The 22654-nt window shown below is 39.6% G+C and overlaps 1 protein-coding gene across 2 annotated transcripts; it reads right to left on the bottom strand.

Moving 5' to 3' along the window:
- Positions 1–2384: 2384 nt before the first annotated feature.
- On the bottom strand, positions 2385–7129 carry LOC113079534 (C-type mannose receptor 2-like). Of its 2 annotated transcripts, XM_026251768.1 has the most exons (6): positions 7032–7129; positions 6381–6431; positions 6165–6203; positions 5592–5984; positions 4863–5216; positions 2385–3744 (listed from the first exon to the last, which is right to left on the bottom strand). In XM_026251768.1, the coding sequence occupies exons 3-6, from the start codon at positions 6199–6201 to the stop codon at positions 3383–3385; spliced, it is 1146 nt and encodes a 381-aa protein (XP_026107553.1). In that variant the 5' UTR covers positions 6202–6203; positions 6381–6431; positions 7032–7129; the 3' UTR covers positions 2385–3382. The 2 variants fall into 2 exon arrangements, with proteins under 2 accessions (XP_026107553.1, XP_026107552.1); XM_026251767.1 differs by lacking the exon at positions 6381–6431.
- Positions 7130–22654: the final 15525 nt, after the last annotated feature.

Below are 22654 nucleotides of genomic sequence, written 5' to 3'. Positions count from 1 at the left end.
TCCAGCTCGAGTCAGATGCTCCTGGACCCTCCAGAGTCGAGTCAGGTGCGCGTGGACCCTCCAGAGTCAGGGTTAGTCACCATCGACCTTCCAGAGTCAGGGCTAGTCACCATCGACTTTCCAGAGTCAGGGTCAGTAACTGTTGACCCTTCAGAGTCAGGGTTAGTTCTTGTTGACCTTCCAGAGTTGAGTCAGGGGCTCGTGAACCCTCCAGAGTCGAGTCAGGTGCTAATGGACCCTCCAGAGTCAGCGTTAGTCCCCTTTGACCTTCCAGAATCAGGGCTAGTCACCGTTGACCTTCCAGAGTCAGGGCTAGTCACCATTGACCTTCCAGAGACAAGGCTAGTCACCGTTGATCTTCAAGGACAGAGTCAAGTCACTGGTGATCTTCAAGGATAGAGTCAAGTCACTGTTGATCTTCAAGGACCGAGTCAAGTCACTGGTGATCTTCAAGGACCGAGTCAAGTCACTGGTGATCTTCAAGGACAGAGTCAAGTCACTGGTGATCTTCAAGGACAGAGTCAAGTCACCGGGGTTCTTCATGGGAGAATTCAAGTCACCAGTGATCTTCATGAACAAATGCAAGTCACCAATAATTTTCATGAGCAGAGTCAAGTCAGCACCGATCTTCTGGAATCCAGTATAAACACCATGGGATTACCAGAGTTTCGTCACTTCTCTGTGGAACTACTCGAGCCTCTCCACAGCTCTGATGAACTACCAGAGTCTCTCCTCGCCTCTGCGGAACTTCCACAGACTCATCATGTCTCAGTCGAACTCTCTGAGCACCCGACTGTTCCTGTTGTGGCCACGGAGGCTACCCCAGCATGTTCATGTTCTATGTTTCAGACTTACTCAACCAGACTTGTCCTCCTGTTGGTCCGGCCGCACGGATGTGGTGGTCTTTTGCTCCGCCCTGGGGGCTTTCTGCCTCGACCACAAGGATGCGGTGGTCTTCTGCTCCGGCCTGGGGGGCGTCTGGTTCGGCCGCACAGTTGTGGTGGTCTTCTGCTCCGCCCTGGGGGGCTTCCCTCCCGTCCACACAATTATGGTGGTCTTCTGCTCTGCCCTGGGGGGCTTCCGCCCTGACCACATGGTTATGGTGGTCTTCTGCTCTGCCCTGGTGGGCATCACGTGATGTCCTTCTTGGACTGCTTTTGTGTTTATTTTTTGTTATTTTTCAGTCTGTGTCTTTCTTCCTGTTTCCTCCTATGGACCTGGCCCTCCGTCCCTCCCCCTGATCCTCCCCCTGAATAATTGCTCTTTAGTACACCTGTCCAAAAATTCATGGGAAGGTGAACTAACAAACTCATCAATATCAATCATGCTAAAAATCACCAGAATTAATTAAATTAGCACAGTGCAATCAAATAACGAGAGTTTTCCTTCTACCTTTCCAGTACCTCTACCTAACTCAACCCTAGTCTTCATGCACTATAGCCCGCTGGGTGAAAAACGCAACTGGTCAAACCAGCGATGCCTTCAACACCACGGATGTGCTCCCGAGATAATTACTACTTCCCACTTTCACCGCAACACTACACAAAAATTACAAATCCGACACGTCTCAAAAGAAACATGTCGCTATACCTATCAGAGAAAACTCACGTTCAAAAAAATAATAATAATGCACATGTACTTACCAACTGGTGATTTCACACGGTGAACAAATTGACTTTGGTACAAATCAATTTCGTTTGTCCAAAAATAATCAATGCAATCAAATAACCTAAGCAAGGACGAGCCCCCAATTTGTTATGACCCTTGGCTCAAGGGAAGCAACAAAACAAGGGACACACGAAAACCAAACTATAGGCTCAAAGTAATATTTATTTAATTACAAAATAAGACAACATTAAATTATAGAATGAAAACAATTAAAGAAAATAACAGTATTTCTGTATTTGTCAATAAGGTCAGTGTGTAAAGCAAGATGCAGGTGTGAAATGTAATGTAGTGTTGAAAGTGAAAATGAAAAGAGTAACAAAATACAACACAACCAAAGAGTCCAAAACCAAAGACTGACTCTCCCCGGTCAATTGGTGATCTCTTAAACAGCATCCAAGGCACGAACACAGGTATTTCCAGTAGACTGGCAATTTAGGTGATTAATGGGCTCAGGTGCCAACCCCAATTCACAGAATCAACAGCAACATCTTCTAAGTTTTTTTTTTTGCTTTTGGCTTTTGTATATATTTGTAGATACTGTAATTTGTCGCAATATTGGAGTATCAATAAGCACTATTTTAATATTACATTAATCCATTTATGTTTGCATGCATTCTTTGTAGATTGTTTTATACAAAGTAACTTACAAATGAGAAACATCACACTCATTTTCAGTGAGACAAAAATAGTCATAGTCCACAACGTTTATTAGAAAGCTGGATTATGAAAGTCCCTAAATGCAAATGGTGATGGAAAACATATGAGATAGGAGGGAAAATTATATTTTAATGCTTTCATGTTTTGTCTGAGTGAAGGGAGAAATGCAAAATCAGTGAAATATGATCTCACATGTAATTCTATAAGTATTTTGCATCACAGTTTCCATTTAGGAACTCTGTATGAAACAAGCAAAAGCAGAGGTTAAAATACAGAATCATTTTCATTAAATTGCATGTATGTATTTACATTTATATGATTATATATAAACATATTTAAGTCATCTTAGATGGAGTTTGCTTAGCCTATTGATTCGACAAAAAAGTAAATATAAGTAGTAAGTAGTAAATAATATGTGCTAAACAAACAAACAAAAACAATAATAATGCAAAATGAAGGGAAACACAGTAAATATTTGTATCCATCACCTCATGAGTCATGAAAGTGAATCATATAACCGAACTTAAACAAGTGAAAACATTATAGAAGTTCAAATAGACATTAGACTATAAATGGAGATCATTTGAGTTCAAATAACAAGAAACTTCCTAATTCTAACAATGAAATATACATTTTCTGTGCAGCTGCTTTGAAATGTGTATAGTGAAAAAGCAAATATTTAATTGAATATTCAAATATGGAATTTAATTGAATTGAATCGAATTGAACTGAATCGAATTGAATTGAATCATTTGAGTCTTGAATTTGTAAAAACAGTTATTTGACTCACACACAGTGGGTGATTACTTAAATCATTTTAGTCCATTAAGGATTCCAAATTACATGACTAAAACTTTTTTAGTAACAATCTATGAGATTACAGATTATTAGTAATGTATTCTGAGTACTTTTTATGATCATAAATAATTTACTGCCATTGTCTGAATATGTAATCAATAAAATCAATAAGTAACAGGCATCTGATTATGGGCATTTTAAATATTATATAATCTCATCACAAGTGCTTCATGTTAGTAATCTGATTGTGTAATCTGGATCACATGTACTTGGTGCAGATGAAGTTGATTTCTTCAGTTTCAGGAAGGCTGATCCAGTGATTATCACGGGTCCGAATGGCTCCAGATCTCACCGTCTGATCACATTCGTCCAGTCCGATGTCATAATCAGAAGCCCACTGATCGTAGCACACGGTCTGACTTTTGACCCAGAACCAGAGTCCCAGTTTGCAGGAGTGACGCAGACCCAGCCACACGTGATCAGAGAGAGCGCTCGAGGTCACATTCATCACCCGCTGCTGCATCTGCTCCGAATCCACCGACACCAGGTCCATGTCCATGTTTCTGCAGCGTCTCAGAGCTTCAGTCCACGTCTTTTTCTCTCGGACCAGAACCAGCTTCTCTGGAAACACAAACAGATGAGCAAGAAAATCAGGATACAAAACATTGTCCAGATCGATGTCATAATCAGAAGCCCAGTGATCATAGCACACGGTCTGACCTTTGACCCAGAACCAGATCCCCAATTCTTCAATTTGTGAGGCAGCTCTACTGAAGACAATAATGTCATTATTCTTATCAGTTCAGTGTTGATTCAGTTTGGTACAATAACTGTGTAAAGTTAATCAATCACAAACAAGTTAAAATCAGACATTCACAACTCTACTCTTTGAATCGATGATGTCATTTTTCAACTTAAAGGCACAATATGTAAGATTTTACATTAAAATCTTTCATTAAAAGCCACTATTACAGTGTTATTTATTTTGCTCATTATATATTACATTATCCCAAATATTCTGAAGAATGTTTAAATCCAGAGAAATAAGCAATGTTAACTAGTTACACAGACGGTGACCATGGTGTTATTGTGTCGCCTGCCAATGACGTCAGAATCCCTCGATTTCTGGTTTTGTTTTGTAGAAAACATGGAAACACCAAAGATGGTTTCGAATCATGTGTCACACTCATTCAGCGATCACATCACGTTTCGATGCCTTACGCTGCTTCATTCTACTATGATAATAAATCATTAATTCTTCCATGGACATGATTTCTGTCTCGGCTGTGGGGATGAAGACCACAACTCCCATGATTCCACACTCAGTCACGTGTCATCAATCTACGCCTTTGATGCTTTGTTTTGTTTTGAATACGTTCCCTCTAACAGCGAAAGATGACATATTGTGCCTTTAAAACTCTTGATTCATATGGATTGATCCTGTGTTGTGTTTGGATCTTGTAAGTTATGGTTACCTGGATTTTTAAATCTCTCAGGTTTCTTTTAAAAATATCTTCTTTTGTATTTTTTAGATTAACTGAAGTCTTAAAGGTTTGGAACAACATGAAGGAGAGAAAGTGATGAGCGAATTCACATTATATCTATAATATATAATCTATAATAGCTCTGTCAGAAACCTAAGTGAAGTTATAGTGCGTTCGTTGAACTTCTGTAATGATGAGAGAGTTTCTGTAGTTTGACATGTAGACGTACAGCAGCTCAGAGGATTGATCACTCACCATCATAACACACAAAGGGATGCTCTTCTGAACACTCCTCATCTGTCCATATTCCTTGGCGATCAATCAATGCACAGTCATCGTGATTAGTGTTTCTGGATGCGGGTCTATTAGATTTCCAGTGTGTGAATGTGGAGGTGCTGTTATCTGACCAAACCCAGAGTCTGTGCAGACCGATCCAGACTCGTTTATCTTGATTACTTGAAGTTATGTTTTGGTCTATGATCTTCTGAATCTCTTCATTCTCAGTCTGATTCCTCACGCTGGCCAGATCTGTGTGACTCTCTCTGCAGTATTTCTGAGCTTCAGTCCAGTTCTTTTTCTCCTGTACAGGGATGAATCCTTTACTGCTGCCTTTAAAACAGAAAGACATTTGTCTGAAATTGATTTAGAGAATTTAAACATAAAATAAAAAAACTTCGGTTTTCATTTATTAAGAACAAAGAGACAAATCCACAAATGTAATTGTTATTCATTATTCAAAACTAAAAGTTTTATTATTACTGGATGTGAAAATACTTCATATGGTCTTTTAGCACATTTCTCTGAGAGTTTGTAGCACATTATACAAAATACAGATTGATTCAAACAAGCAGCATCGCAGTAATAATAAAACTTTCAGAAACAAATTTGATTCAGTTATAAGCAGCTCTACAGAAGATGATAGTGTGAGTTTGGTTCAGTAATAGTTCAGAGTTCATTAGTTATTAAACATACAGCTGAACTCACCATTATAGCAGATGAAAGGCCTTGTTGTACTACAGTCTACATCATGCCACTGTCCTTTATGATCATTCAAACATTTCATGTAAATACAGTCTCCATCTCCATTTGGTTGTTCTCTTCCCCAGTTCCTGTACTGAGACTCATGTTCTCTGTAGAAGGCAGGGTCACTCAGAGACCATATCCATGAGTCTGTGCTCCTCAGTCCAATCCAGACACGGTCAGCATTGCTGTTCACTCTCTTTATGGCCTGTTCAATGTCATTCTGTTCTTGTATGTCACTGATAGTGACCAGATCTGTGTATTTCTCTCTGCAGTAACTCTGAGCTTCAGTCCAGCTCAGGTTCTGATTCACAAAGTGATACTGACGCGGAGCTCGTGCAGAAGAACTGACCACAGCTGAGGAGAGACACATTCACATTCAAGACAAGAAGTGCTAGTACAGTAGTGGAGTATCTTAGTATTTTACTCAATCTCCTCAACAACACACACATTACACACTCATTCAAACACACTTGAACACGGTCAGCAGCACTAACACTAACTATCAACACTAGAACTAGTCAAGCACTCACTCACCTGTGAGCAGAAGAGACATACATGTGATTCTCTCCATTTCTGAGAGAAAAACACAAATCAGTCTCAAGAAACATCTGACCAGATCCAGAACATCAGATCATGCCATTTCTACTTTATCATTGCTTATTAGACTCTACTTCAGCTATAAATACACACATGAAGTTAACACTTACATGCAAAGTATTTCATTAACTGATATAATGTTAATATACCAACCTGTTGAAGCACTAAATTCTGTTTTTGCCTTTATCAAACACTGACAACCACCTTAAACACAGATAAAGTGATATTGTTAACAAGAAAAGTACTGTAAAATAACTTACTCTGAAACAAGTAACAGGTATTTACCATAGATATTTAGTCTTTTACCATTAAGAATTATAATATTTATTTCAGTGTATTGTTTTATGCTGCACATTTCTGCTGTTAAAAGCTCCAGAATCAAACTCTCTCAGTGAGATCGAGTGTTGCACTGCTGCTGTAAGTACACTACTGCAAACACAATTTTTAATACAAAATTTTACTTTTATTTTCTTGTTTTTCTCATATAATAATTTGAACATAAGTTACACTTGTTTTATTGGGAAATCAATTGTGAGGAAATCTTTGCATCAATCAATGGATATGAAGTTAATTTTTAAGTTTATTTATTTTTGTGTTTATTTTCTCTTAAATGTTCTCAAAGAAGCTGTATTTAATTAAACTGAACAAGTTCAGATAGCAACAGACAAAATTTACAAAATCCAGACATTCACTAGTTAACCTGTGATCAGCTGAGTATAATAAAATATAAACACAGTTAAATCAGTCAGATCATAATCAATGTGAAGTTAAACTATCAGTAATCATGATCTCAGAGTTTCTTACCTGTAGATGCTGTGATTCAGGAGTGATTGTGTTTCTTCTTTTATCAGGACAGACTGATATCACGATCATTTCTCCTCTTCTGCTCCTCCCAGCTTTGCTTTTCCTGGACAGAAAAACTCCCTTCTGTGTTTAGGTCTTAATTCAGAGCTGTGTTTCCTGCTTTATTGCCCAAAGTCAACCGTGTGTGTGTGTGTGTGTGACATTAAAATTATTTCCCTGTTAATTTACATATTGTTCTTCTTGTTTTTATGCAGATGATGGTCATGAATGTCCCAGTGTTCCTCAGGGATGAATCATCAGATACAGGACAGAGGGATTCTTCAGGACAGAATTTGAATGTGTGCCGTTCTTCCTCAAAATGATGATGATGTTAAAAAAAAAACATGATCGAACCAGGAAACCAGGAGCGATTTTCAGGTAAAATATGCTAAATCATCAGTGTTTTGCCTGATTAAAAAAGCTCTTCTTGGAAACAGATATATATATAAAACTAATCAAATTAAACTATAAGGCCGGTGACACACTGGCTGCGTGGCGTGAGCGCCGCGTGTCTGAAGCGTCCCAGAAGCGTGGCGGATTCTGTGTCTTTACACACCAGAAGCGTGCCTGACGCGGCGCTGGCGCGCTGCTGCTGTAGAGGGAGACTGTTGACAGACCAGGCTCATGTCTTCATTACAACAATATATACTTTTTTCTACACACCTACGCCTACTGATAAAGGACACCGTCAAAAGTATTGACGGCGAAATAGATTATGTTTGACAGGTGCAATATTTGAAAATCGATAATTATTATTATTATTTTTTTATTACATTTATATCTGAATTTATGTCAACCTATAGACTTTCAAATATCAAAATATCAGGAATTCATATGTATTTGTGTACAAAATGACATTTAAACACATTTTCCTATTATATTTAGCCTGGAAAAGCTTCCAACACGCGCGCGTGTTGCGGTAAAAATAGGCGTCGGTTCTATTTCTAGCAAGCAAGCGTTTGCCGCGCGGAGACGCGCGTCTCACGCAGGCGGTCTGTAAGCTCTAACCTGTTAACATGGGAGCCGAATTAAAAACCGACACGCCACGCGGCTGAGACGCTTGCGCCACGCATCCAGTGTGTCACCGGCCTCATTCTACCTAGCTGACAAGTCAACATTTCTTAGTTCTGTTTAATTTAACTTCTTGTACTAAAATAACTTTTTTGCAACTTTTTTTAATCTATATCTTCCTTAAAATCCCACAACTTATTTCCTTTTCACTTCCAAATATTTGGCGTGCACATATCAGTATTGAATTATGAAAGCTAAATCAGCAAAACAAGGCAAAAAAAGAAACTGAAAATTGTGGCATCTTTGTGGAGATGACAGCAAAGATGTTAGCATGGCAGCTATCGCTAACCTTCTGGAGGATCACCGGGCTGCTTTCTCTGCAGATTTTAAAGTCACTGTTTGCAGGATGAGCGCATGCTCGCCTTAGAAACTACCTGTGCTTGCTAAACTCTTGGACCTTGAGTCTCGTAGTTGGTGTAATAATATAAGAATTATTGGGTTACCTGAATCCATAGAAGGACCTTGGCGGTCTGTGTTCTTCTCTGAGCTACTCGCACAAGTGTTTAGGGATGGAGTCCTGGAGGATCCCAGAGTCCAACAGAGTGCACCAGTCACTGGCTGAATAACCGAGGCTGGGGCGAGATCTAGAGCTGTTATCGCCTGCAGGGCTCAAATTGAGGGGGGATGTGGGGGGATGGCATCCCCTGGTTGAAATAAATGACAAAAAGCATCCCATTAGTAAAACAACCTTCCCCCATCACCATTCCCTTTGATTTAATAAATTTTATTATGTAAAACTTCATGGAAATTAAATGTTAAAATGATCTTCTTGAGATAAGTCACCAATAACGTGATTGGCCAATCAGAACTCGGTTTTGTAACAAGCTGCGCATTAGCAGAAGCAAGTTTTCATAATTTTTAGTGCAAAATGGTTCGAGCGCTATGTACCAATATACAAAACCTTAGTAGTTACGGGAAGAAGGAGGCGGGAACTGGCGGGAACTGGCGGACATTCAAATAAAACTTTAACAATAAAATAAACACAAAATGGCCAACTGCTGCGCACAAACTAAAAAAAAACACAAAAGAAAATCCAAGCCTGGTCATCCTTCACTGTCGTAGCTCCTCTTTTGTATCCTTACGATCTCGTCCGTGGGACTCGAGACTGGTGAGTGTAGCAGGTGTCGCTCATTTCCAACTCACTCTACCGGCCTCACTCCATTCCCACGGCTCTTGGCCCTGCTCCACTCATCACATACCCCCATCGCCCCTCGCAGGCCGGGGTGTACTCCCGACACTGCGCTCTTCTCCCCCCTCCCCATCCGGGGGAACTGGTCACGGTGGGCGTGGGTACCCGGGGGTAAGGACAGACAAACGAAGCAAGATGAAAGGAGACTGAAGGATGAGGAGCAACAGAGATGAGAGAGGGGAGAAAAGAAAAAAAATTGTTCCGGCTCCCAAACACACTCCCGCTCAGCCCTCCACCAGCTGAGTGAACTCTTCCACAGTGCCTGGCGGCAGCACTGGATAGCCCTCAGTGGATGCCACTCCCAGTGGATGGGGATGGCTGCTCCGGTTTGGGAGTCCCCATTCCCACGGCTCCTGGTCCTGCCCCACTCATCACTCCCTACATTTCAATTTTTTTTAAAAGAAGAGACAACAGAAAAAGTATGATTTTTCCTTCACTAGAATTTAAAAACATTCCCCAGAAATAATGTTATAGTGCTGTGAGCAGAGGTGCTGCCAGAGGATTTTGAACGCAGGTGCTGAGAGGATGCTTAATCATTGACAGGGAGGTGGGCAATTCAGGGCTCCAGACTCAGTCTTCCCACTGGTCACTCTTTTGGAACTAACTTTCTCAGTTGTTCTCAGAAGCACCGTTTTTTGTTTTTTTTGTTTGTTTGTTTTTTGATATATTATAGGATTAATCCTTGCATGCTTGTCGGAGGGTGAATGAGAACACAGACCCTGTACAGCTGGTAAGTGCCCCGGAGGGTGACTGGTGCAGGCTTCCACTCTGTGCATGTGGGGTGCAGTTCTGTGGTGAATGTCGCTCTCCTGGGGTGTCGTCTGAGTCTGTGAATGAGCAGACAAACAAAGACATTCGTTGGTGTCTCCTGGAGTTTCGGTGCAACTTGCCTTGGAAGCCTCTTCCTCTGGCTTTTGTAGCCGGTGGGGACGAGCTCCACTCAGCACGCACAGGTGTAATGATCGACCCCCATCCCCCAGGTGTTGCCCTGGTTCTGTTGGGAAACACACAACTTTTTGCGGGGGTATTTTGGAAGGGAATTTTAATGTTACCTGCAAGACCTGCCCATCTGGACCAGCCCAGGGAGCATCCATCCACATTACCGTGGTCGGCCCAGGCCCGATGTAGCACTTGGAAACCGAAGTCCTGGAAGGCTAGGAACCATCTGGTCACCCGCGTTTTTGTGTCTTTTACCTGGGAAATACACTGGAGCGGGCCTAATCCATAACGAGGGTGAACCGGTGGCCCCAGAGTTAGTAATTCAACTCCAATACTGCCTACTTTATGGCCAGGGCCTCCTTCTGCAGCACCGCATACCTGGTTTCTGCGGGTGAGAGTTTCCTACTGATATAGACCACGGGGTGCTCTTCTCCATCCCGGAGCTGAGAGAGAACTGCTCCTAAGCCGGTGCCGTAGGCGTCGGTATATAGGGTGAAGGGGCAGCCGAAGTCTGGGGAGTGTAAGATGGGGGAGGACGTCTGGGTCGAGCAGGTGTCGCTCATCTCCAATCACTCCAACGGCCTCGCCCATTCCCATGACTCTCGGCCCCGCCCCATTCGTCACAAAGACACCTTGGGCTTTACTTTTATCAACCAGATTTGATAATGCTTAAAAATATTTAAAGTTATAGACACTGAAGTGCCTTGAATTTTTTTTTTACCACACTTAAACATTTTTTTTATTTGATATAAAAATACATGAAATGAGTCCTGGAGCAATCTAGAAAAGTAATGGGTTGAAAGCCACATGTCTCATGAGTTTCTATTTCAAATCTGAATAAGATATCATGAAAAATTAGACTGCTGCAAATAGACTATGAAAAATAGACTCCTGAGACTATGTCTAGACCCCCCACCCCCCAAATATAATAAAATATATTTCCCAATAGTATCGAAGGCTTCTAAAAACTATTTAGTCAGTAAACATACCACTACATAGTTTTTTTTTCAATTTTAAAACACTAGACAGAAACTTAGACATCATATAAGTGATTTATTTGAGCACTAGAAAAATACAATAAGAATAATTGGAGTAAGAAAAATAATAATAATAATAATAATAATAAAAAAGGGGGTTAGGGGTTTTCAGGACGAGGGCGTCGTGGTGCTGGCTAAGAGGTTAACCGCTGGAATGTGGCCGGTGCCCCGTGAAGGCCGAAGGGAAGTACATGGTAATTCCAGTGGCCATTGGCAGTGCTGAAGGTGGTATTTTCTCTGGAAATTTGGGAGAGGGGTACCTGCCAATACACTTTTTCAATTCAAGTTTATTTGTATAGCGCTTTTTACAATACGAATCGTTACAAAGCAACTTTACAGAAAATTATGTTTCTACAATATTTAGTAGAGGCTTAAGGTGGTGACTGTCAGTTTGTGCACGTTTGACAGGATTTTTAGAAAAAAAAATGAATACAAGACGTAGTCAGCTAGACGATGAACATTATTAATATTATTAATTAATAATTGTTATATGATGCAATCACACTTGTAAGTTGTTAGTTAGGTACGCTGGAGCTAAACCATTTAGGGCCTTTTTAGGTAAGTAATGATAATTTGTAACTGATACGGAACTTAATAGCTAGCCAGTGCAGGGACTGTAAAATTGGGGTAATATGATCATATTTTCTTGACCTGGTAAGGACTCTAGCTGCTGTATTTTGGACGACCTGTAGCTTGTTTATTGACGAAGCAGGACAACCACCTAGAAGTGCATTACAATAGTCCAGTCTAGAGGTCATGAATGCATGAACTGGCTTTTCTGCATCAGAAACAGATAACATGTTTCGTAGCTTGGCAATGTTTCGAAGAAGGAAAAATGCAGTTTTTGTAACATTGGAAATATGATTTTCCAAAGACAAATTGCTGTCTAATATGACACCCAGATTTCTGACTGTAGAGGAAGTAACAGTACATCCGTCTAGTTGCAAATTGTAATCTACAAGATTCTGTGTAGTGTTTTTTGGTCCAATAATTAATATCTCTGTCTTATCCGAATTTAATTAGAGAAAATTATTTGTCATCCAATCTTTTACATTTTTAACACTCTGTTAGCTTAGATAATTGAGAAGTTTCATCTGGTCTCGTTGAGATATATAGCTGAGTATCATCAGCATAACAGTGGAAGCTAATTCAATATTTTCTAATAATATTACCAAGGGGCAACATGTATATTGAAAATTGAAAGGGACCTAGGACGGATCCTTGTGGCACTCCATATTTTACTGATAATAAATTAGATGACACCCCATTTAAGTAAACAAAATGGTAGCGATCGGACAGGTAGGATCTAAACCATCTTAGAGCCTGCCCTTGAATTATCTGTATAGTTTTGTAATCTCTCTATGAGTATGTCATGATCTATGGTGTCAAACGCAGCACTAAGATCAAGTAAGACTAGAAATGAGATGCAGCCTTGATCTGACGCAAGGAGCAGGTCATTTGTAATTTTAACAAGTGCAGTTTCTGTGCTATGGTGGGGCCTGAAACCTGACTGAAATTCTTCATACAGATCTTTTTTATTCAGGAAGGTGATCAATTGAGCAGACACAACTTTTTCAAAAAATTTTGACATAAATGGAAGATTTGAAATAGGCCTATAATTTGCCAGTACACTAGGATCTAGTTTTGGTTTCTTAATAAGAGGCTTGATAACCGCCAGCTTGAATGGTTTTGGGACGTGACCTAAAGATAACAACGAGTTAATGATATTGAGAAGCGGTTCTTCGGCTACAGGTAACAAGTCTTTCAGTAATTTAGTGGGTACAGGATCTAATAAACATGTTGTTGGTTTAGATACAGTGATAAGTTTATTCAGCTCTTCCTGTCCTATATTTGTAAAGCACTGCAGATTATCTTTGGGTGCGATGGATGAAGCTGAAGTGTTAGACGCTGTAGAATCTACATTCGCTATTGTATTTCTAATGTTATCTATTGGCACTTCGGAGCGTGTTCGCGAATCCGTTGATTCAGTTCGGCACTTCGGAGCCTGTTCGCGACTCGGTTGATTCAGTTCGGCATTTCGGAGCCTGTTCGCGACTCGGTTGATTCAGATCCGCACTTCGGAGCCTGTTTGTGATTTTTTTTTTTTTTTTTTTTTTTTTTCTTCAGATCTGGACATCAGAGCAGGAAGTTTTTGTCAAAATGTTAATTCGTGATGAATGAATATTTGGACCTGAGGCCTTTTTAACCTGTCGATTTGATTTTTAAATGATTTCAATGAATTTTGGAAGTCAATACTTCTTGTACCTCAGTTGCATGTGTTGTGTTTTATGAATTGTGGATGGATTTATCAACTGAGAACTTGATAAGTTGAACAGAAATTTTTTGGCTTTAATGTTAATGTTATCTGTGTGCACCGGGGTCTGAGTGTAACGCAATTTCGATTCTCTGTATGTACTGTACAAGTGGAAATTGGCAATAAAGCAGACTTGACTTATTTGATCAAAAGTACAGGGGGAAAAAGTGAAATATGTTTATGTTTATGAATTTATATTATTTTATTCTTTTTATGTATATATAGTTGGTGTTTTATGTATAATTTGTCTGTTGTATATGATATTTCCTTTTTATCTCCACTCTTTTCTATTTTAAATCATGTTTTACTGTAAAGCACCTTGGATCAGCTACAGTTGTGTTAAATTTGTGCTATATAAATAAACTTTGACTTGACTTGACTTGCACTTCGGAGCCTGTTCGCGACTCGTTTGATTCAGATCGGCACTTCGGCACTTCGGAGCCTGTTCGCGACTCGGTTGATTCAGTTCGGCACTTCGGAGCCTGTTCGCGACTCGGTTGATTCAGACCGGCGCTTCGGAGCGTTTTCGCGACTCCGTTGATTCAGGTCGGCATTTCGGAGCCTGTTCGCGACTCGTTTGATTCAGATCGGCACTTTGGCACTTCGGAGCTTGTTCGCGACTCGGTTGATTCAGTTCGGCATTTCGGAGCCTGTTCGCGACTCGGTTGATTCAGTTCGGCACTTCGGAGCCTGTTCGCGACTCGGTTGATTCAGACCGGCGCTTCGGAGCGTTTTCGTGACTCCGTTGATTCAGGTCGGCATTTCGGAGCCTGTTCGCGACTCGGTTGATTCAGATCGGCGCTTCGGAGCCTGTTCGCGACTCGATTGATTCAGTTCGGCACTTCGGCACTTCGGAGCCTGTTCGCGACTCAGTTGATTCAGTTCGGCATTTCGGAGCCTGTACGCGACTCGGTTGATTCAGATCGGGACTTCGGAGCCTATTTGTAATTTTTTAAAATTCAGATCTGTACATCGGAGCAGGAAGTTTTTGTCAAACATTTTACATTGGTGATAAATTAATATTTGACCTGAGGCTTTTTTTTATCTGTCGATTTGATTTTTAAATGATTTCAATTACTTTTGGATGTCAATACTTCTTGTACCTCAGTTGCATGTGTTTTATGAATTGTGGATGGATTTCTCAACTGAGAAATAAAGTTGAACAGAAATGATAATGAACTCTTAAAGATGATGATGAAAAGAAAAGGTAATATTGCATAACAAATTATATCTAAGTATGAACTAACTTGCACAATACAGTAAATATTCTTACTCTACCCTAAATCAGTCCTATGCACACACACACACACACACACAGAGTTTGGGATCAGAATTATTATTATTATTATTTTTTTTACAAGAGTATACTCATCAAAACTGCATTTTTTCATCAAAAATACAGGGGGAAATGTTAAATATTATTATAGAGTAAAACAACATTTTTCTATTTTAATATACATTAAAATCTATTTTATTTCTGTGATTTTCAGCATCATTCTTCCAGTCTTCAGTTTCACATGATCTTCAGAAATCATTCTAATATGATTATTTATTATCAGAGTTGTGCTGCTGAACTGAAAAATGTTTGCCTCAGTTTACAGAAAAGTGTATGTTACACATCCTTTCATTATGATCCAACATTGTTTCTTCAGGTGAGTGTTTAACATCTTTATTATTGTGGGGATTAGTGTGTAAGTGCTACAGACACACACACGCGCGCGCATCGGTCAGAGTTTGGGATCAGAATGATATATTCTGATGAAAAAAAATGATTATTTTTTTTTTTTACAGGAGTTTACTCATCAAAACTGCATTTATTAAAAAGTTTTTTTTTTTTTGCACTAAAAATCTTTTATCTGCACTGTTGTTCACTTCATTGAATTTGCACTCTATCTGTCATTTGCCTTGTGTTGCTTTATTTAACTTTATTTTTAATTTTATTATATGCCTTTTTTACATTCCCTTATTGTATAGTTGTATCATTCTAATATGATTATTTATTATCAGAGTTGTGCTGCTGAACTGTGATACGTCTTTCAGCATTCTTTGATGAATGAAAAGTTAAAAAGAAGAGCATTTATTTAAAATAGAAGTCTTTTCTAACAATAAACACTAGAGTTCAAAAGTTTGGGGTCAGTAAAATTTATTCTTTCTTTCTAAAAAAAAAAAATAGAACTCTTTTAGGATGTATTGTTGATTGTTTTGATTCAGATCGGCACTTCGCAGCCTGTTCGCGACTCCGTTGATTCAGATCGGCACTTCGGAGCCTGTTCGCGACTCGGTTGATTCAGATCGGCACTTCGGAGCCTGTTCGCGACTCTGTTGATTCAGATCGGCACTTCGGAGCCTGTTCGCGACTCGGTTGATTCAGATCGGCACTTCGGAGCCTGTTCGCGACTCTGTTGATTCAGATCCGCACTTCGGAGCTTGTTCGCGACTCTGTTGATTCAGTTCGGCCCTTCGGAGCCTGTTCGCGACTCTGTTGATTCAGATCCGCACTTCGGAGCCTGTTCGCGACTCTGTTGATTCAGTTCGGCACTTCGGAGCCTGTTCGCGACTCGGTTGATTCAGATCGGCGCTTCGGACCCTGTTCGAGACTCGGTTGATTCAGATCGGGACTTCGGAGCCTGTTTGTAATTTTTTAAAATTCAGATCTGGACATCGGAGCAGGAAGTTTTTGTCAAACATTTCATTGGTGATAAATGAATATTTGACCTGAGGCTTTTTTTTAAATTGTCGATTTGATTTTTAAATGATTTCAATTACTTTTGTTTACTTTTGTTACTTTTTTTTTTGCACTAAAAATCTTTTATATGCACTGTTGACTGCAGCACACCTGCAAAGCGTTAGCACTCGTTAGCTTGTCATTAGCGTTTTCTTTTCTCCTCTCCTCTCCTCTCTCACGCTGCAGTTTTCCACAAGTTCATCAAACAACCGCAGTAAGAATATTTCATCAAGCACGGTGAGTAATGGCTTCTCCTACAATTGTTATTTGCACCTCTTGCCACATGTACAGTTTATCTATCTCTGTCGCTGATGAGGGATTCACATGTGATAAATGCAGGGAAATAGTTAGGCTGACAGAGAAGATTTCAGAATTAGAGACACGCATCCAAACTTTAATTGAGGACAGTAAGAATGTTAGGGCTCTAGATATGGCTTTGGATGCGTCTAGCTCAGGGATTCCTGTACATTGTCCGGTTCCAGCAGAGCCCCTGCAGCAGGGCAACTGGGTGACGGTGAGGCAGCGTAGTCGTGGGTCAAAACACCGCTCTTCTGTTCCGATCAAAACATTAAACAGGTTCTCCCCACTCAGTGATGCACCCACTGAGAAACCTGATGAAAGTGCTCTAGTTATTGGTGATTCTATTGTACGGAACGTGAATATAGAGACACCAGCCACCATAGTCAAATGTTTACCGGGAGCCAGAGCGCCTGACATCTTGGCAAATTTAAAAGTGCTGGCTAATGCTAAACGTAAATACAGTAAGATTGTTATTCATGCCGGCGCTAATGATGTTCGACTTCGCCAGTCGGAGATCACTAAAAATAACTTTAAAGAGGTGTGTGAACTTGCAAGCACAATGTCAGACACTGTAATATGCTCTGGTCCCCTCCCTGCTTACCGTGGTGATGAGATGCATAGCAGATTGTCATCATTCAATGGCTGGATGTCTAAGTGGTGCCCACAGAATAACATAGGTTATATAGACAATTGGACGAGCTTTTGGGGCAGACCTGACCTGTTTAAAAGAGATGGTCTTCATCCCTCCTGGGGTGGCGCCACTCTTCTGTCTAAAAATATGGCAAATAGTCTTAGTGTTTATACTTGACTAACTGGGGCCCAGGTCAGGAAGCAGACAGACTGGCTAAACCGACCGTCTGCTAGCTGCCTCCCGTCACAGAGGTCAGTTAATTCTCAGCACATAGAGACTCTTTCACCTAGATATCACACTATAGAGACTGTGTCTGTTCCACGAACTAGAAAATACAAAAAACGTCCAAACCAAGTTAAGGTTAACAATTTAATTGAGGTTCAACAAATAAAAAACAAATGCAATATGGATAAACAGATGATAAAGATTGGCTTATTGAATATCAGATCCATTTCTACGAAAACACTTTTTGTAAATAATATGATAACTGATCATAATATAGATGTGCTCTGCTTGACAGAAACCTGGCTAAAACCTGATGATTACATTATTTTAAATGAGTCCACCCCCCAAGATTATTGTTATAAACACGAGCCGCGTCTAAAAGGCAAAGGGGGAGGTGTTGCTTCAATTTATAATAACGTTTTCAGGATTTCTCAGAGGGCAGGCTTCAAGTATAACTCGTTTGAAGTAATGGTGCTTCATATAACATTATCCAGAGAAACCAATGTTAATGATAAATCCCCTGTTATGTTTGTACTGGCTACTGTATACAGGCCACCAGGGCACCATACAGACTTTATTAAAGAGTTTGGTGATTTTACATCCGAGTTAGTTCTGGCTGCAGATAAAGTCTTAATAGTTGGTGATTTTAATATCCATGTCGATAATGAAAAAGATGTATTGGGATCAGCATTTATAAGTTCGCGACTCTTTTAAGTTATCTTCCTGATGTATCCGAATTCCTTAGCATATCCAAAACCTCAGAACAACTTGATGATGTAACAGAAACTATGGACTCTCTCTTTTCTAGCACTTTAAATACAGTTGCTCCTTTACGCTTAAGAAAGGTTAAGGAAAACAGTTTGACACCATGGTATAATGAGCATACTCGCACCCTAAAGAGAGCAGCCCGAAAAATGGAGCGCAGCTGGAGGAAAACAAAACTAGAGGTATTTCGTATTGCTTGGCGGGAAAGTAGTATATCCTACCGAAAAGCATTAAAAACTGCTAGATCTGATTACTTTTCTTCTCTTTTAGAAGAAAACAAACATAACCCCAGGTATTTATTCAATACAGTGGCTAAATTAACGAAAAATAAAGCCTCAACAAGTGTTGACATTTCCCAACACCACAGCAGTAATGACTTTATGAACTACTTTACTTCTAAAATCGATACTATTAGAGATAAAATTGCAACCATTCAGCCGTCAGCTACAGTTTCGCATCAGACAGTGCACTATAGACCCCCTGAGGAACAGTTCCACTCATTCTCTACTATAGGAGAGGAAGAATTGTTTAAACTTGTTAAATCATCTAAACTTACAACATGTATGTTAGACCCTATACCATCTAAGCTCTTAAAAGAGGTGCTTCCAGAAGTCATAGGTCCTCTTCTGACTATTATTAATTCCTCATTGTTATTAGGACATGTCCCCAAAACCTTCAAACTGGCTGTTATTAAGCCTCTCATAAAAAAGCCACAACTTGACCCCAGAGAACTAGTTAATTATAGACCAATCTCGAATCTCCCTTTTCTGTCCAAGATACTAGAAAAGGTGGTATCCTCACAATTATATTCCTTCTTAGAGAAAAATGGTATATGTGAGGATTTCCAGTCAGGATTTAGACCGTATCATAGTACTGAAACTGCTCTCCTTAGAGTTACAAATGATCTGCTCTTATCATCTGATCGTGGGTGTATCTCTCTACTAGTTTTATTGGATCTTAGTGCTGCGTTTGACACAATTGACCACAACATTCTTTTGCATAGACTTGAACACTTTGTTGGCATCAGTGGAAGTGCATTAGCATGGTTTAAATCGTACTTATATGACCGCCATCAGTTCGTAGCAGTGAATGAAGATGTATCATATCGATCACAAGTGCAGTATGGAGTACCTCAAGGCTCAGTTCTAGGGCCGCTACTCTTCACGCTTTATATGTTACCCTTGGGAGATATCATCAGGAAACATGGTGTTAGCTTTCACTGTTATGCTGATGATACGCAGCTCTATATTTCCTCGCAGCCCGGTGAAACACACCAATTTGAAAAACTAATGGAATGCATAGTCGATATAAAAAATTGGATGACGAGTAATTTCTTACTGCTAAATTCAGAAAAAACAGAGGTGTTAATCATAGGGCCTAAAAACTCTACTTGTAATAACCTAGAACACTGTCTAAGACTTGATGGTTGCTCTGTCAATTCTTCGTCATCAGTTAGGAACCTAGGTGTGCTACTTGATCGCAATCTTTCCTTAGAAAGCCACGTTTCTAGCATTTGTAAAACTGCATTTTTCCATCTCAAAAATATATCTAAATTACGGCCTATGCTCTCAATGTCAAATGCAGAAATGTTAATCCATGCATTTATGACTTCAAGGTTAGACTACTGTAATGCTTTATTGGGTGGTTGTTCTGCACGCTTGGTAAACAAACTACAGCTAGTCCAAAATGCAGCAGCAAGAGTTCTTACTAGAACCAGGAAGTATGACCATATTAGCCCGGTCCTGTCCACACTGCACTGGCTCCCTATCAAACATCGTATAGATTTTAAAATATTGCTTATTACTTATAAAGCCCTGAATGGTTTAGCACCTCAGTATTTGAATGAGCTCCTTTTACATTATACTCCTCTACGTCCGCTACGTTCTCAAAACTCAGGCAATTTGATAATACCTAGAATATCAAAATCAACTGCGGGCGGCAGATCCTTTTCCTATTTGGCGCCTAAACTCTGGAATAACCTACCTAACATTGTTCGGGAGGCAGACACACTCTTGCAGTTTAAATCTAGATTAAAGACCCATCTCTTTAACCTGGCATACACATAACATACTAATATGCTTTTAATATCCAAATCCGTTAAAGGATTTTTAGGCTGCATTAATTAGGTAAACTGGAACCGGAACACTTCACATAACACCGTACTTTCTACATCATTAGAAGAATGGCATCTACGCTAATATTTGTCTGTTTCTCTCTTGTTCCGAGGTCACCGTGGCCACCAGATCCAGTCTGTGTCCAGATCAGAGGGTCACTGCAGTCACCCGGATCCAGTACGTATCCAGACCAGATGGTGGATCAGCACCTAGAAAGGACCTCTACTGCCCTGAAAGACAGCGGAGACCAGGACAACTAGAGCCCCAGATACAGATCCCCTGTAAAGACCTTGTCTCAGAGGATCACCAGGACAAGTCCACAGGAAACAGATGATTCTTCTGCACAATCTGACTTTGCTGCAGCCTGGAATTGAACTACTGGTTTCGTCTGGTCAGAGGAGAACTGGCCCCCCAACTGAGCCTGGTTTCTCCCAAGGTTTTTTTCTCCATTCTGTCACCGATGGAGTTTCGGTTCCTTGCCGCTGTCGCCTCTGGCTTGCTTAGTTGGGGTCACTTCATCTACAGCGATATCGTTGACTTGATTGCAAATTAAAACAGACACTATTTCAACTGAACAGAGATGACATCAATGAATTCAATGATGAACTGCCTTTAACTATCATTTTGCATTATTGAGACACTGTTTTCCAAATGAATGTTGTTCAGTGCTTTGGCGCAATGTATTTTGTTTAAAGCACTATATAAATAAAGGTGACTTCATTGAATTTGCACTCTATCTTTCATTTGCCTTGCGCTGCTTTATTTAACTTTATTTGTAATTTTATTATATGCCTTTTTTACATTCCCTTATTGTATAGTTGTATCTACATTTTATATTTGATCTAGATTTTTAGGCTTTAATGTTAATGTTATCTGTGTGCACCAGGGTCTGAGTGTAACGCAATTTCGATTCTCTGTATGTATGTACTGTACATGTGGAAATTGACAATAAAGCAGACTTGACTTTATTTATTTGATCAAAAGCACAAGGGGGAAAAAAGTGAAATATTGTTATGAAGTAAAACAAAATTTTTCTATTTAAATATACATTAAAATCTATTTTATTTCTGTGATTTTTAGCATCATTACTCCAGTCTTCAGTGTCACATGATCTTCAGAAATCATTCTAATTTGATGATTTATTATCAGAGTTGTGCTGCTGAAACTGTGATATTCTTTCAGGATTCTTTGATGAATGAAAAGTTAAAAAGAAGAGAAATTATTTAAATTAGAAGTCTTTTCTAACAATAAAAACTAGAGTTCAAAAGTTTGTGGTCAGTAAAATGTATTCTTTCTTTCCAAAAAAATAAAATAGAACTCTTTTAGGATGTATTGTTGATTGTTTTGATTCAGATCGGCACTTCGGAGCGTTTTTCGCGACTCCGTTGATTCAGTTTGGCACTTCGGAGCGTTTTTCGTGACTCCGTTGATTCAGTTCGGCACTTCGGAGCGTGTTTGTGAATCCGTTGATTCAGTTCGGAACTTCGGAGCCTGTTCGCGACTCGGTTGATTCAGATCCGCACTTCGGAGCCTGTTTGAGATTTTTTTTTTTTTTTTAGATCTGGACATCAGAGCAGGAAGTTTTTGTCAAAATGTTAATTCGTGATAAATGAATATTTGGACCTGAGGCCTTTTTAACCTGTCGATTTGATTTTTAAATGATTTCAATGAATTTTGGAAGTCAATACTTCTTGTACCTCAGTTGCATGTGTTGTGTTTTATGAAATGTGGATGGATTTATCAACTGAGAACTTGATAAGTTGAACAGAAATTTTTAGGCTTTAATGTTAATGTTATCTGTGTGCACCGGGGTCTGAGTGTAACGCAATTTCGATTCTCTGTATGTACTGTACAAGTGGAAATTGGCAATAAAGCAGACTTGACTTATTTGATCAAAAGTACAGGGGGAAAAAGTGAAATATGTTTATGTTTATGAATTTATATTATTTTATTCTTTTTATGTATATATAGTTGGTGTTTTATGTATAATTTGTCTGTAGTATATGATATTTCCTTTTTATCTCCACTCTTTTCTATTTTAAATCATGTTTTACTGTAAAGCACTTTGGACCAGCTACAGTTGTGTTAAATTTGTGCTATATAAATAAACTTTGACTTGACTTGACTTGACTTGACTTGGCACTTCGGAGCCTATTCGCGACTCGTTTGATTCAGATCGGCACTTCGGAGCCTGTTCGCGACTCTGTTGATTCAGATCGGGACTTCGGAGCCTATTTGTAATTTTTTAAAATTCAGATCTGGACATCGGAGCAA

The sequence above is a fragment of the Carassius auratus genome, unplaced genomic scaffold, assembly GCF_003368295.1.
Source record: "Carassius auratus strain Wakin unplaced genomic scaffold, ASM336829v1 scaf_tig00028493, whole genome shotgun sequence".
NCBI classification, from domain to species: domain Eukaryota; kingdom Metazoa; phylum Chordata; class Actinopteri; order Cypriniformes; family Cyprinidae; genus Carassius; species Carassius auratus.
This window is presented reverse-complemented; position numbering and strand designations above follow the sequence as displayed.